Source organism: Centropristis striata, chromosome 9, assembly GCF_030273125.1.
Source record: "Centropristis striata isolate RG_2023a ecotype Rhode Island chromosome 9, C.striata_1.0, whole genome shotgun sequence".
Lineage (NCBI taxonomy): Eukaryota > Metazoa > Chordata > Actinopteri > Perciformes > Serranidae > Centropristis > Centropristis striata.
Window position 1 is genome coordinate 5,213,264 of NC_081525.1, and position 16,167 is coordinate 5,229,430.

Genomic DNA, 16,167 nt, shown 5'->3' on the forward strand with positions numbered 1-16,167 from the left:
TGTGATTTTGTGTCCAACTCCATTGAAATATAATGGTAATAAAAATAGGAATTAATCAAGAGGAAGCCATCAAGGTATAGGTATGTTCAGACAGACAGTGTGAGAAAAATTGTGTCTTTTTAACATGAAAGCTGCAATTTGTCAGATCTAGACACATTTTTGCAACAGTCATACATTCATTGCAACAGTCTCTTGAACACAGAGTATCCATTTGAGTATAGTTCTTAATTTGAGTTTGGAAAGATCACTATATGTTTATATATATGTAAGTCTGTTGCAGGGACAAGTGTCATCGCTGCACTTAATAAATCATGCATTACTTTTATTATTTTATTTGGTTTGCAATTATAAATTACACTTGTTAAACATGTTCTAGTAGTAGCAAATCTCAAAATCAGCATATGTCTCCTTAGGGTCTAATTCAAGCACCAGCATATGTATCTAGACTTGACTTCAGCCTGAACTTCTTATATAATTTACATTTCATGCAAATATAATGGGACAATGGGATAATGGGACAAACAAAGACCTAATGCTACGGAAGAGGATTAGGGCCACACATGAAAAAAATATTTGAGTTCAGACTTTATTCTCACAAATCTGAGTATGAAGTCAGAATTCTGACTTTAACGTCAGTTTTTAACCCCGCCGGTATTACAGCTAATATAATACTGATTTGAAAATGTTTATTGTTAGCCTGTTTATCCAAGATAATAGGCCTAAAAACAATTTCTTTTTGAAGTGAGCAAAAACGAAATATATTTAATGTATCCTTCATTATGGGACAGTTTCAGATCTAAATCCACTTCATGATTATAATGTTTAAAAGTCAGTTTTCAGTGTAACAATGTGTGCAGCTTGCAGGTTATAAATCTTTAAAGTCAGAATTCTGAGAATAAAGTCAGAACTCAAATATTTTTTTCATTTGTGGCCCTAATAATCTTCCATACCATGCTTACTGCCAAAAAAAGAAGTGAGTTTCCACTGAAAACAGCAGTAGGCCTACAGCAGTAATAAAGCTTAAAAGTGCAAAAGCGTTGCCATCTGTGAATAATTATGTGTGGAGCAGGTTTTGTGAAGGAAATACTAGGGTACTATCTTGATTATTCTTCAGTGTGGTTAGATGTGCATGTCAAACAGTGGCGGTTCTTCACAGGGGCCACTGCCCCTGTGAAGAAGCCCTTGGCCCCTGCTGTGGCCCCTGTGTCAAATTAATAATAAAATGATCAATTTATAACGATGAACGACGGAACAATTCTTACCTATTTTTTGTTGTGCATAATGAGAACAATATCTCATTGTGCACAAAAGGAACCCAGAATGTGTCCATTGTATAATAGTTTACTTGTGCAATAAAAGCTTGTGTATATATATAAAAAAAAGGATAATTCTCACTATACTGCACTTTCAAAATAAAAAAAAGGTAATTGTGCACAAAAATGAGAAATGTCATTGTTGTGCAAAAGTACTTATTGTTGGTAAGTTTCAATCAGTGTATTTGTATCTTCCAAATATACTTAAATGAGATATAATCCCAAAAATAAAGGTTTTGAATGCCTAAATATAATTATTGCCGTTCTTTATTGTGCCCCTCTGATTAAACACTGACAGTAAAACTGGCCTAGACCCACACTGATGTCAATTATTAACATTCCCCTTCTGGTTTCTTTAACCTCCCCTTCTAGGTCAGTATTTGGAAAAAAAAATCCCGATGCAGCAAACAGGGTTAAAGTCCCTCCCTTGCAACACTGTTGACCTGATTGGTTGATACGCAACAGCTCAGTTCATGAGAGTTTAGAGGAAGACATTTGATCGCAGCAGCACACACACAGGACTTAACGATCAGCCTGCTGGAGAAGGTGAGAGCAGCCTTTCACACTTCCACAATAAAGTATTGTTAGGCTATTCAGCGTGACACACAGGAGACCTGAGCCCTGTTAGGATATCTTCTCGTGATCTCGCTTCACTAATCCTAACAGAAATGGTATCACGGAGGTGGTTAACAACTTTCTCAGTTAATCCAGACTTTCCTCTTCAGGCTCTGTGCGCGTTTTGGGAGCGTCATTTGACTCAACTACCGGAATAAAGATCGCTTTCCACCCACTTCTATGAAGAATATGAATTATTATTACAGCAAAGTAATACTGATGCTCTAAATAAGGCACGCAATTAATTTTTGCAGATTAATTTTTGCAGAACATTTTTATGTTGTCCCTAGATGTTTTTATTATTGTCTCTGCACCTTAATCTCCTCCTTTAGCTGTTTTCTTTAATGTATTTTTTTTTTTTTTTGCACCACCTCAGACCTGAAGCTTGTTATCATAGTTCCAGTTTCTTTTTGCACAACTGTTTTTTATTATAAATATTTAACTTGTGGTTCTGTTAATTTTTACATGTTGCATTTTTCTTTAAAACATTAACCCTTTATCAGGCGAAGAACTATATTTGGTAACTTCAGATATAAAAATGGGGTCCCCATGTGTCTCTTAGAGAAAGAAGTTGCAAATTTACTAGATTAAATTGGTTCATCTACAAGAAAAAAAAGTTGCAGATTTAAGCAATTTAAAGTAATACTGATGCTCTAAATAAGGCACGCGATTATTTTTTGCAGAACATTTTTAGGTTGTCCCTAGATGTTTTTATTATTGTCTGTGCACCTTAATCTCCTCCTTTAGCTGTTTTCTTTAATGTACTTTATTACCTGTCTTTTTATCTACTGCTGATTTTAACGTGTCTGATTTTTCTCTTAGTCTTTTGTTTATTTTGTTTCTGGTTTCTGTAGCACTTTGAGATTTCTTTATGAAAAGTGCTTTACAAATAAAATGTATTACTATTATTTTTTATTATTATTAAAATAACAAGTGTGATCAGTCATTCATGAATTGATATATTTATTTAACCACTCCATGCCTACTGTGACAGCTGCACACACTGTTACACTGAAAAATTACTTTTAAACATTATAATTATGAAGTAGATTTAGAAAACTGAAACTCTCCCATAGTGAAGGATACATTAAATATATTTCGTTTTTGCTCACTTCAAAAATAAATAGTTTTTAGGCCTATTATCTTGGATAAACAGGCTAACAATAGACATTTTCAAATCAGTATTATATTAGCTGTAATTCCGGCAGGTTAGAAATCAGCAAATAAATAAAAAAGCAAAAACATATAACACAACACTACATATAACACCTTTTATTTTATTCAGGGAAATAGCAAGGCTAGGCCTATGTAACACAAAATTAACACTTTGGTGTGGTGTGATTTTTTTATCACTAGTTTTGTAAAATATCTGGACAACTATTGGATGGATTGCCATGAAATATTCATAGATGTTCAAGGTCTCTCGAGAATAGATTCTGATGAATTTGGCAATGGTCTGATTTTTAATATGGCACAGATCCTATGTTTTTTAAGTTGCCCAATCATTTGCAAAACTAAGCTTCACTCCTTCTAGACTAGGTTTAGGAAGAACAACAATCACGGTTTCAGTTAAATTAAACTAAATGCTGCTTGTTCACCGCTCGGAATTTTGTGCGATGTGTCCCTACAAATTCCAGTTGATTACTTTTTTTAGGAATCAAGAAAGCGCTCATCAGGACAGCCTCCAGACTGAACTGCTTTTTGCAATATTTGAGAGACAGCACAAGTCAGCTGACCAATGGTTGGACGTGTGGCAGTGGTTGGAGCAGGCAGTTCTGGTCTGGCTTGTATCAAGATCTGTGTTGATGAGGGCCTGGAGCCGGTCTGCTTCGAAAGCAGTGATGACATTGGCGGGCTGTGGAGATTTAAGGTGAGTGGGGGAATTAGTCCACATATTATTTTGTTGCCTATCTATAACACAGATCTATCTATCTATCTATCTATCTATCTATCTATCTATCTATCTATCTATCTATCTATCTATCTATCTATCTATCTATCTATCTATCTATCTATCTATCTATCTAATTATCTGCCAGTGCAATAAGTACATTTTTCTTTGTAAGAGTTCTTCAAATAAGTAAAAATATATAGGCACTGGAAAAAACAATGATGTCTTGAAATAAATGCAAATATACTTATTTTGAGCAATTGACTAAGAACAAAATACTTGTCTTATCTTATCTAATACTTATCTATCTATCTATCTATCTATCTATCTATCTATCTATCTATCTATCTATCTATCTGTCTACACTGCAACAACCAACTGACAAAAAATAAGAAATAAATAACTAGAATTAGGCAAATACATGCTTGAAACAAGTAAAATGATCTGCCAGTGCAATTTTTCTTTGTAAGAAATCTATAAATAAGTAAAAAATATCTAGGCACTGGAAAAACCAATGATGTCTTGAAATAAATGCAAATATACTCGCCCAACTGTAGTTTCTGTCTCTATCTATCTATCTCTTATGATCTTTTATGGCCAAAGGGCCTCCCACCTTATCGAGATTAAGTCTTGAATTTATGATGTATGAACATAGATTGTGTTTCCTTTTGTGTCCAGGAGTCTCCTGAGCCGGAGCGCTCCAGCATCTATCGCTCCTTGGTGGTCAACACCTCCAAAGAGATGATGTGTTTCAGTGATTTCCCCATGCCTGCTGACTATCCCAACTACATGCACAACTCCCAGCTGCTGCAGTACTTCCACCTCTACGCTGACCACTTCGACCTGCTCCGATACATTCACTTCCAGGTAGGGTTGTCAAAAGTATCCATACTCAAAAAAGAATCAATACTAAAACGTTGTATCCGAATACAATACTCATTTTCAAAAGTGTCGATCCCAAAACTTATTAAGCAGCTAAACCATACAACCTCAAAATATTGTTCTAATTGTTATTTTTTATTGTATTTTTTTTTTTTTTTTTGCACCACCTCAGACCTGAAGCTTGTTATCATAGTTGCAGTTTCTTTTTGCACAACTGTTTTTTATTATAAATATTTAACTTGTGGTTCTGTTAATTTTTACATGTTGCATTTTTCTTTAAAACATTAACCCATGTCTCTCTTAGAGAAAGAAGTTGCAAATTTACTAGATTAAATTGGTTAATCTACAAGAAAAAAAGTTGCAGATTTAAGAGATTTAAAGTGGCAAATCTGTGTGAAAAAAGTGAAAAAAAAAAAAATTTTCTTGCAGATTCACCACTTTAAATCTCATCAATCTGCGCATTTTTTTCTCATAGATTTGGCACTTTAATCTCGTAAACTTTTTTCTCAAAATATTTTTTACACATTCTGGCAGTATGTAATATCCTCCAATATTCTCTCGGGTTGAAATTTGGAATTTGCAAGTATTTCAATGAGTGCCCCTATATATATATATATATATATATATATATATATATTTCTGTTAAATTTTGGGGTCTTTGTTTTTATCCTTGTGGTATCGAAAATGGTATCGAGAATCAAATATTTTCCTGAGTATCGGTATCGAGTTGAAAATTTTAGTATCGTGACAACCCTACTTCCAGGTCATCAAGAGCACTGTCACTGTCTTTATACATGCATGTGTGTGTGTTTGTGTGATTGTGGACACTCATGTTTCAGACCAAAGTGAGGAGTGTCACACAAAGGCCAGATTTCTCTGTGTCCGGGCAGTGGGACATAGTGACCATTAACAGGGACGGACAGGAGCAGAGACACGTATTTGATGCAGTCCTGGTGTGTTCAGGCCACTACACACATCCAGCCTTACCTCTGTCAGACTTTCCAGGTTGGTAAACAAATATATAACACTTTAAATAAAATCAATTTGATAGAATTATTCTGTAGTCATTTAATTTTACTTAATATATTTGATAAAATGTATTAAATATAAATGCGTCCTTGATTTTGAGGCAGTTGTTTAAGTAACTTTAATATAAAAATGTTTGAGATAAAATCTACTTATTCTGATCACATTAAATATAATCTTTATGTGTCTGTAATTCTAAATCAAGAGAATTTTAAATGAATCCAACACAATAGATTTAGTCCATTTTTAATTGAGAGGCACTTCTTGTTAAGTTGTCATTAACTCAACTTGTAGCTTAGTTAGATTTAATTAATAATATTGCATGCAATCTGTTGCCTCAATTTCATTGAGTAGCTATTGTTTATCTTTTTTTTTTTTTTTTTACAGTAGATTAATTTATTTTACATCTACACATTTTTGCAAGGAACTCTTGTTTTCCTTTTGATCTGTTGCACCATTTGCATCTCTGCAGGATATGAGACGTTCTCCGGCAGGTGTTTTCACAGCTGGGAATACAAAGATGCAGATGGCTGCAGAGGACAGAGGGTGGTGGTGGTTGGCATTGGCAACTCTGGAGGAGATATTGCAGTGGAGATCAGTAGATCTGCAGAGAAGGTAATGCTGGGCTTACACCAAAAGATGTCCACAGTCCCAGACTAAAAACTGAAAGTCTTTAGTAAATCTAGGAGTTTTACTGGAGTCACGGCGCTCCGTCGTCTCCATGGTTAAGTTTAAGGTAGTAATCTGCTCTGTTTCATATCAGTCTTTTCCTAGTCTTGGGTTTGGTCGCAGTGATGTAATACAATCAACAACCAATAGATGAGCGGGGAAAGGTCCCTGGTTCCAGACCGGCCAGTAAAACCACTTCCGCAGGAAAAATTAACATCACAATAATGCTTGTAAGCCCAGTCCTAAATAAAAATATAGTGATGTCATAAATTTACGGCCACAAGCGGGATTTTTGGGGGCGCTGTTTGTTGTTTGTTGTCTTTTTAATTTAGCTTAAATATTTTTCTGCTCATGCATCTAAGTTTTACAACATATTCTCTTTTATTTATTTGCTACTATTTATTAGTCTCTCTCTCTCTCTCTCTCTCTCTCTCTCTATATATATATATATATATATATATATCATGCTCTACTTTTAATTATGTATTTATTATTTTAATATTTTTTATCTAGCTTTTTACTTTTTATTATTATTATTTACTTTTTTTTTATCTTACCTTACTTTATTTTTATTTATTTATCTAATTCATTTCCAACCTGCCTCCAGTGTTTCCTCACTGTTCCACGTTGAGATGGCGCTTCCTCAGTTTGTGCTTTGTTTTTAATTGGATGGGTGGATGGAGGGTGTTTGCTTGTTTCTATGTATTATTATTATTATTATTATTATTATTATTATTATTATTATTATTATTTTCTCCTTTTTTATGTGAAGCACTTTGTGTTATATTTCTCTTGTATGAAAAGTGCTATACAAATATTCTGATTGATTGATTGATTGATTGATTGATTGATTGATTGATTGATTGATTGATTGATTGATTGATGCTGATACTTTTGTACTTTTACTTCAGTAAGTTTTGAATGCAGGACTTTAACTTGTAGTGGATTCATTTCACAGTTTGGTATTAGTACTTTAAGTAAGGGACCTGAATACTTCTTCTAGCACTGATGTTTTTTACACCAACAGAATTTATGTCCCATGTCATCAAATCGAGTCTTTTTTATTCTCTCTGACAGACATTTCTCAGCACACGCCAGGGGGCCTGGGTGTTGGGCAGGATGTCCAGTAACGGTCTTCCTCTGGACATGACAGCTATCACCAGGCTCAACAACATCCTCACACTGCTTCTGCCCAAGACTCTGGTGAACTGGGCAGCAGAGAGAGCACTGAACCACAGATATGACCACAGACTGTACGGGCTGAGGCCCAAACACAGGTGACGTCTGCTCCTTTCTGCATCAGGATCCCAGAGCAAGCACGGTGTCGAATTATGTAACTTAGTGAGATATCTGTGTCTCCTCTCTTCCTCAGACTTTTGGACAAAAGGCCTTTGATTAATGATGACCTGCCTGGTCGAATCCTTCAGGGAGCGCTAGTTATGAAACACAATCTGAAAGGATTCAAGGACTCTGGGGTTGTCTTTGAAGATGGCACTGTGGAGGAGAACATTGACACTGTCGTTTTCTGTACAGGTTATAGTGGAACATTCCCATTTCTGCCTCCTGCTTTAACTGAAGGGCCTCATGGAGAAGTCACATTGTACAAGTAAGTATACAGCAAAATCGGGAGTGTTAATTCAACTGTTAAATGTAACACTTTTTCTGAGTTTATATAGTTCTCATGGATTCTGAGTTAAAATTACACTTTGAAAAGTGTTAATATTTTAACTCTTTACTAGTGTTAAATATTTGACACCCTTGGTGTTGTTTTATGACACCACATAAGTTGGGTTTTTTTTATTTCAGGACACTGTTTCCTCCTTCTCTATCCCGACCCACACTGGCCATCATGGGTCTTTTCCAGACAAAAGGACCAATCATGCCCATTGTGGAAATGCAGGCGCGGTGGGCTGTTAAGGTCTTCACTGGTAAACACACACACACACACACACACACACTAACCCTAACCCTAACCCTAACCCTAACCCCTAACCTAATTGTAACCTTAACCATAAAACAAAGTCTGAATTCTCAAACAAGCCTTTAAAGAAGTGAGGACCGGCCGAAATGTCCTCACTTCACAAAAATATCCTCACTTTGTTGGTTAAAAACCAGGCAACAACCTCCAGGTCTGAGCAGGGAGGCAAACCAGGAAGTGCCTTAAGCTGCATTCTACCGAAAATTCCAGCAGGGGGCGCTAAGTTTGGCTGCAAAAACATTTCTGTCCATTAATTTTTATACAAAATGAGAAAACTTCTCACTTTATTTATTACCTCAGACATTTTTTTTACGGACAACACTATGGTCTCAATCGCTAGTAAAAAATCTACTTCAAGATAATTTGATGTCAATAGTTCTAATAATGGCCTCATTTAGAAGAAAATAGAAGATAAAGAATCGTATGATTTGGGGCGGGGCTACCTTTGATTGACAGGTCACTAACAAGGCGAGCCGTCATCAGGAGAGAAGCAGAACAATGCGTATCCACGGCAACGTGTCAATAAAGTTATATATAATGTTATATAGATATAAAAAAGGAAGTTTGGTCTCACACTCTATTTTCACTTAATGACAGTTTATTTGAACGTTTTGTTCAGTGTTTGGTTGGTTGGACTAACAGACACTCCAAGGAGTCCCTGTTCATTTTTCTGAGGTAAGTAACATACATTTTGTTTTTATTTTTTGCTAGCCAAAATGAACATCCCAGTTAATGCTGCAGTTAATGAAACATGAATTAGCAGCGACTTTGCTCAGTCAGGTTGAGGTGTATAACACTGAACTCGATGCTTCCAACTGGCAGGCCACAAACCAATGGGTGACGTTGCGGTGACTACGTCCATTATTTATATACAGTCTATGTTAAAAACGTGTTCCAGTCCTCACTATGTACACTGCAAAAAAAGAAAAGTTGGGTGAACTCAAAATTTCAAGGCAACAAACTTCGATGAAATTTGAAGTTGGACAATTAAACTAAATATTTTAAGTTTTGTTTTTGAGTTTGCTCAACTCTGAATTTCTCTGGCACGATTGTAAAGCCGCTATGAAATGTCAGCTAATGTTGTGACCACAATGTTGAGTTAGCATTGATACGCTAATGGTTACTCTTGTAGCTGTAACAAGCAGCGCCGCTAGCATCAGTTAGCTGCTAGCATCAGTTAGCCGCTAGCATGAGTTAGCCGCTAGCTTTCGCTAATGACCAACTTTCACAACAAAGAAATAATATTTAGCAGAACTATTGTCCCTTGTTTTGAACCCCAACTTAAAGATAGAAGTAACAACAACTCATAAACTTGTTTTTGAGCAGACAACTGGCTTCCTTTGTTGTGCTAACTTAATTAGTAATTAGTAATTAGTAATTAGCAATAAGTAATTTATATTTCCAAGTTTTACCAAATTAAATCACTGTTTTAGGCCAAAAAATACAAGTTGGCTTCTTTGCAGTGTAGGAAGTACAAGATAACACACACACACACACACACACTCACACACACACACACACTAAGATCTCAGAAGCAGAATGTGTCAGTTGGTGTGTTTTCTCTTCAAGGTTTGAGTCGTCTTCCGTCTAGGGAGAAGATGTTTGATGCCACTGAGTCTGAGAGGAAGAGGAACATGAAAAGGTAAACATCATCTTTACACTGATGTCCTCTTCATGGATGGCAGCTCATTAACTCCTGTAGAAAGAAGAGGTTCGGTTAAAATTACATTGAAAAATTACAATTCAATTTGTTTTTTTCCAATCTTTTCTAGCTATCCGTGCCCACGACAGGCAGCTCTCCAGGTAGATTACATCCCTTACCTGGATTTCATGGCTGAGCAGGTCAGTTTAGTTCAGCTTATATAAAATTCTGTGACCATTTGTACTTTCACAGCCAATAGACTGAAATAACGCATGGGAAAAGGACTCAAACGGACTACCGGTGAGCTCATGTTTTAGACTGTTATGATGCGGTCTAATTGTTGTTGATGGCGGAGTTTAATTTTGTTTGTTTGGGTTTCAGTTTGTTAAAATATTTAGAAATTGTGCATATTTTGATTACCTTATTTACCTTAAATAATTATATGTTTAAGTATTGCTTAAAGCCATGTTATTTGTAACTTTTAATTTGGTTAAAATATAGTGTATTTTGTTTATTAAAATACAAAGTAAAACATTTAATTATGAATGAAACATAAGTATTTTTGTTAAACATGAAAGGACAAATAAAATCTGCAGTGAAATCCTGAGTTGCATCAAGTCCTTCCTTTCAAGTGTGGAAAGCCATGCAGTGAAAAATACACAAATACACTCATATAAGACTTCCACTCACAGGTGGGGGTTCGACCAAACTTCCTGAGCCTGCTACTGAGAGATCCTGTGCTCTGGGTGAGAGTCTTCTTTGGTCCCTGCACTCCCTATCAGTACCGTCTCACGGGGCCCGGACGGTGGGCCGGAGCCCGTCAGGCTATCCTCACGCAGTGGGAGCGGGTCGCTCAGCCATTCAGAACCAGAGCGGTACCAGAACCAGAGAGCAGGCCGTCTGTGCTCTTTTCTCCCTGGCTGCTCGCATTTGGAGGAACTGTGACAGTTGCTGTCCTTCTGTCTAAAACTGAGATAACTCCAGTGCTGCAGGGTGCAGCAGACATTCTGGAAAGGTGCAAGATTTTCCTGAGGGACTCTTGGTTCACTGGTTAATCCCAGCAACAGGATGAAATCTGCACTTTAACACATTGCTGTAAGAAAACAGCCAAATTGTGACAGTAACATGCTGTTTTTCATTAAAATTGTATTATACTGTACTATATATATATATATATATATATATATATATATATATATATATATATATATATATATAGACATGATATTTTCTAAGTCTCTTCTTGTACATTTTTAATGGCTGTATTTTACTTTACTAACTCATTCAGTATGTGGTATATTAAATTTACTGAGGTTACAGTGAAGACTTAATTCGTAGTAATTGGCTTTCAGACAGTAATATGCTTTATTTACAAAAAATGACTGCATTGTATACTGCAACAATATTGCAACTAGCTTCAGCACTATACTGTGTTTTAGTCTACTGTAAAAATCAATGAAATGCAGGATTTTACTGTAATTCAGTATGTGGTTTTATCACAGTAACATACTGTAAAGTAAATAACAGTAGAGGAACTGTAACATTAACAGTAGAATGCTGGCAACCCTGCTGCCACTATTTTACTGTTAATTTACAAGACAATTGTTGACAGTGTGTGTCCAGGTTGTACCAAAGGATCTGAAAAGCTTTATTCTGCAAAATGATGTCAAATGTAAGAACAGACACGGAGAGGGTTCACAGGTCTGAGATCAAGTACTGTAATAGTCTTTTTATCTTGTTGAGGCATCCGCCTTTTTAATGGTGTGTAAGACTGTGGTATGTAATAATATAGGGTTATAAAATTGTGAAAGTAGTTTGCTCTCTTCTTACAGGTGTGTCAGTTTAAAAGGTCATACAAGCCTGCACATTACAATATTCATATGAAAGAAAAAAACTGTAAGCAGGCTCACTGGTGCAAGAAAAACATTCATCACAACAACACATGACGAGGCGGAAAAAAGCCCCAGGTGTTGTTAACCATCCAACCTGAATGAATGAGTCAGTTACCTGATGCCCAAATGAGACTGAAAAGCAAATCCCTGGAATAAATATGTTAATGTGGGCAGTAATTATGACAGGCCGTATGGGCCATAATTCATTCTTTCCTCTCACATTCACAAAAAAAGGGGGGATGTGAGAGATAAAATTGTCAATGTGAGAGGTATTTTCTGCATGTGTGGGGGAAGAATATATTATGGCCCACATCATTAATTTATGATAAATGGTAATAATAATAAGTAGTGCACTGTAGGCCCCTGTGGCGCCGTGGCATAAGCTATTGTCCTTAATGGCATTTTTCCCTCTTCCATTATTTTTACTTTTATACTTTAGATAGTTTTGAAACCAGTACTTTTACAAATTTTACTTGAGTAAAAAGCTTGAGTTGATGCTTCAACTTCTACAAAAGTCTTTTTAAACCCTAGTATCGATTCTTCTACTTGAGTAAGGAATGTGAATACTTTTGACACCTCTAGTTGTAAGCGGAATTGAAGATGTGCGTTTTATACAGTCTATGGTTTTGAGGGATTTCTTGAAGGTGGAGAGTGAGGGGGAATCTCCATTAATAGCTATGTTGGCCCCGTACACTGCAAAAAAATGTTGGGTGAACTCAAAATTTCAAGGCAACAAACTTCGATAAAATTTTAAGTTGGACAATTAAACTAAATTTTTTAAGTTTTGTTTTTGAGTTTGCTCAACTCAGAATTCAGATTTTTGTCAACTCAACTGTAAATTGTACTAACTTATAATTTTACATTGTAATAACGTTTAATCCTTACTTCTGCTAACTTCTGCAATGGCCACTCTTGTAGCTGTAACAAGCAGCGCCGCTAGCATCGGTTAGCCGCTAGCATCAGTTAGCCACTAGCATCCGTTAGCCGCTAGCGTCAGTTAGCCGCTAGCTTTCGCTAATGACCGAATTTCACCGCTTTCCCACATTTCACAACAAAGAAATAAGAGTTAGCAGAACTATTGTCCCTTGTTGTGAACCCCAACTTATAGATATAAGTAACAACAACTCAACTTGTTTTTGAGCAGACAACTGGCTTCCTTTGTTGTGCTAACTTACATTATTGCCCTAAATGTCAATAATTTATATTTCAAGTTTTACCAACTTAAATCACTGTTTTAGGCCAAAAAATACAAGTTGCCTTATTTGCAGTGTAGGAATCAGCCGTTGGGCCCGTAGGAGCCAGACGGGTTTTTTTGTGCCTAAATCTTCTCCTCATGACGCCGGCTACCTATGGTAAAATCGCCTACATCCTCAGTTGATCAGATCATGTGATTTTACCCCTTTAAGATCATCACTTCTTTGACAATTTGCCACATTCATTGGTATCAGATAGGAACCCAGCAAAGAAGAGCTAGAGGGAGATGTTTAGTTATCAGTTTAGTTTATCAGTGTTTTATTTATTTATTACACTTTACTCTAAGGTGTCTACATAAGAGTGACATGAGCGTGTCATAAACATGACATGGGATGTGTCATGAACATTAATGACACTTTGAAGTAACATTAATGCTCATGATACTTGTCATGTCATGTTTCTGACAGGCTTGTGTGACTCTTATGTAGACACCTTCAAAATAAAGTGTTATTATATCTTTTAAGTCACAAAGGCATGTTCAAAAAATTGCCTAAGTCATTTATTTCTCTTAAGTTACATAATATACTCACGGTGTTATTACTATGCCAATAGCCATCCTTTGTTACATCTTTTTGCAAAACTTGAAAAAATGAGTTAGGCGATTATTTTAACAGGGTGATGATATAAGGAATACGTCTGTCAATTAGACTTCTATCAGTGAATTTGAAGAGGAAGTTGAGATTGGTTCCTTATCAGGAACCAGCCCAAAGGTTCACGCCTCCTGAGTGACTCCTCTTTCCTGCAGACTGAGAATGGAAACCTTATGTAATGAGTAATTCTGGTAAGTCCTGCTGAATCTGGTTAGTTATTAGATGGAGGGATTCTAAAGAGATAACGTGATCATCAAAACAGGCGTGGATTATTACTATAACATCACCAGCTTTGCTGTAAGTTTATTTTATAAAACAACTTTGAAAGGGAAGCAGTTGCACTTACAAGGTATGTGATTGATAGACACACGGTAAGAAATACATTTTTTTTAAATAATTTTTAAAAAGTCTAGCAACATAAGTTGCAATTAATAACTGTATTTTAATTATTTGTATATGTGTGTGTGTGTGTGTGTGTGTTTGTGTGTGTGTGTGTGTGTGTGTATTATACAGGCTATGGGTAAAAAATCAAACACATGAGTACAATTATCTGTATTTTAATTTTTTGTATATGTTATATATATATATATATATATATATATATATATATATATATATATATATATATATATATAATAGCTAATAACTTTTTTTTTACTTTAATATGACGGTAAATGTTTTTTTTGCTGGCAGACCTTTTACCTTTTTTATTAGATTTCTTTTTAGATTTTTTTTATACATAAAATTTTAAGTTTTACTGTAAAAAACAGAAAGTTGCCTTAATTTTACATTTAGCCAAATGATGTGTATTTTTACATAGACTTCACTGTAATTTTATGAGTCAATAATACTTAAATATGTTAATACACACCTACAATGCCATTGTATTAATCTACAGAATACAACTTCAATTTTATTGTTAATATTTTTAATGAAAGTAATTTACTTTTTTAATGGCATTGTTTGCACTTAATGTAGAAAAAAAGAAAAAAGAAAAAATCCTGTAATAATACAGTATATTTCTGGAATATAATAAATTTAAAAAAGTGATATTCATCATATTAAAGTTACTTGGCAGATAAAGCAAATTGGATAAATGTTGGGGTTTTTTTTTTTTGGATGATTAATATTTTTTTCCTGGAGACGGTTTAGAAGTGACTGACAGGGAACAAACAAGCATTAGAGGAAACAAATGCACATGGAATCGACTGCTTGAGTAAACACACCTTGTCCTTCACATAGTAATTTGGTCTTATGATTTTTTTCCAGGGTTATTCGTTATAAGGGCAATAAATCACGTCATCGTCTAAATATACCCGCTCCACATAGGAGTGCTGTGTAATGTTTAAACTTTAAGAGGACAAGTGTTGATAACCGTGTGTCAGCATTTCAGCTGACTTCATTGATGTAACTTATTACCATCAGTGGTGTAAGAGAATGTGTATATAAAGTAGAGTGAATATAATAAAAGTTTCCACATGAATCAGATTCATAGACTTACTTCACAGATACATTTTGACTAGCAGAAAGTTTTACACTTGTGTGTGTGTGTATATATATATATATATATATATATAATACAGTATATAATATTTTGAGAAAAAAGTTGCAAATTCACTAGATTAAAGCGGAAAATCTGCGCGAAAAAAGTTGCAGATTTACAAGAAAAAAAGTGAATTCACCACTTCAAAACTCATGAATCTGCACATTTTTTTCTTGTAGATTTGCCACTTTAATCTTGTCAATTTTTTTACCATTGATCTGAGATTTTTTGGTCACAAATTGGTCACAAAGCACACACCTTTTTTCTAAGTCTATTTAGCCTACCTATCTTTCGGAGTGTGCTACAAGGTTCGATTTCCCAATAATATTTGAATAGTTTTCAGCGAATATGAATGTTCAACGAAAAATCTACTTAATCTCCCACTGTACGAATACATACTTCCTACAGGCACTGCACTAGCTACTAGAAACAGAGAGAATAGATAGTCATTTATATTTAAATAAGATGAGACTGTAATCTCATTTTGTACTCTTCTGCCTCAAAGCCAAATAAATACAATCATCTTTGATTGATTCTCAGTGTATAAAGCCTTTCTTTATATACAAATGAACTACTCAATAGGATGTGACAGAACTATATATTCAACTTAACCCTCTGGAGTCGACAAAATCACCGGAGCACGACTTCTTCATGACGTCACAACGTAAAAAGTTTCCATGTCCAATTTAATGCATTAACCCTTTTTTAGCAAAGGTAAAAACATTTTTAAAAAACACCTCCAAGTGTATTAACATGATTTTTTCTAATTTAGCTTTGTGCATTTAGCATTTGTAATGTAATCTTTTGTGTTTACTGTTTTTTTTAAAATACTTTCTTTGTGTTTTCATCTGGGGTTTTTAGTAATTTATTTG

At 35.1% G+C, this 16,167-nt stretch overlaps 1 protein-coding gene across 3 annotated transcripts; it reads left to right on the forward strand.

Annotated features, from left to right (window-relative positions):
* Window positions 1-105: 105 nt before the first annotated feature.
* On the forward strand, window positions 106-11,169 carry LOC131977284 (dimethylaniline monooxygenase [N-oxide-forming] 2-like). 3 transcript variants are annotated; one of them, XM_059340518.1, is made up of 11 exons: window positions 106-1,859; window positions 3,583-3,798; window positions 4,498-4,686; window positions 5,541-5,706; window positions 6,200-6,342; window positions 7,474-7,673; window positions 7,769-8,002; window positions 8,203-8,324; window positions 9,944-10,016; window positions 10,147-10,177; window positions 10,276-10,453. In XM_059340518.1, exons 2-11 carry the CDS (start codon window positions 3,667-3,669, stop codon window positions 10,318-10,320), a joined length of 1,335 nt encoding a protein of 444 aa, XP_059196501.1. In that variant the 5' UTR covers window positions 106-1,859; window positions 3,583-3,666; the 3' UTR covers window positions 10,321-10,453. The 3 variants fall into 3 exon arrangements, with proteins under 3 accessions (XP_059196501.1, XP_059196499.1, XP_059196500.1); XM_059340516.1 differs by lacking the exon at window positions 10,276-10,453 and adding an exon at window positions 10,709-11,169 and having other exon boundaries at window positions 1,740-1,859; window positions 10,147-10,216; XM_059340517.1 differs by lacking the exon at window positions 10,276-10,453 and adding an exon at window positions 10,709-11,169 and having other exon boundaries at window positions 1,740-1,859.
* Window positions 11,170-16,167: the final 4,998 nt, after the last annotated feature.

What these genes read in the sequence shown, in the direction of transcription:
- LOC131977284 (XM_059340516.1), top strand. Translation starts at nt 3,667, where the DNA reads ATGGTTGGACGTGTGGCAGTGGTTGGAGCAGGCAGTTCTGGTCTGGCT. An exon ending in ACCTCTGTCAGACTTTCCAG is followed by an intron (nt 5,707 to 6,199) that starts GTTGGTAAACAA and finishes GCATCTCTGCAG; the next exon opens with GATATGAGACGTTCTCCGGC. An exon ending in AGGAAGAGGAACATGAAAAG is followed by an intron (nt 10,017 to 10,146) that starts GTAAACATCATC and finishes AATCTTTTCTAG; the next exon opens with CTATCCGTGCCCACGACAGG.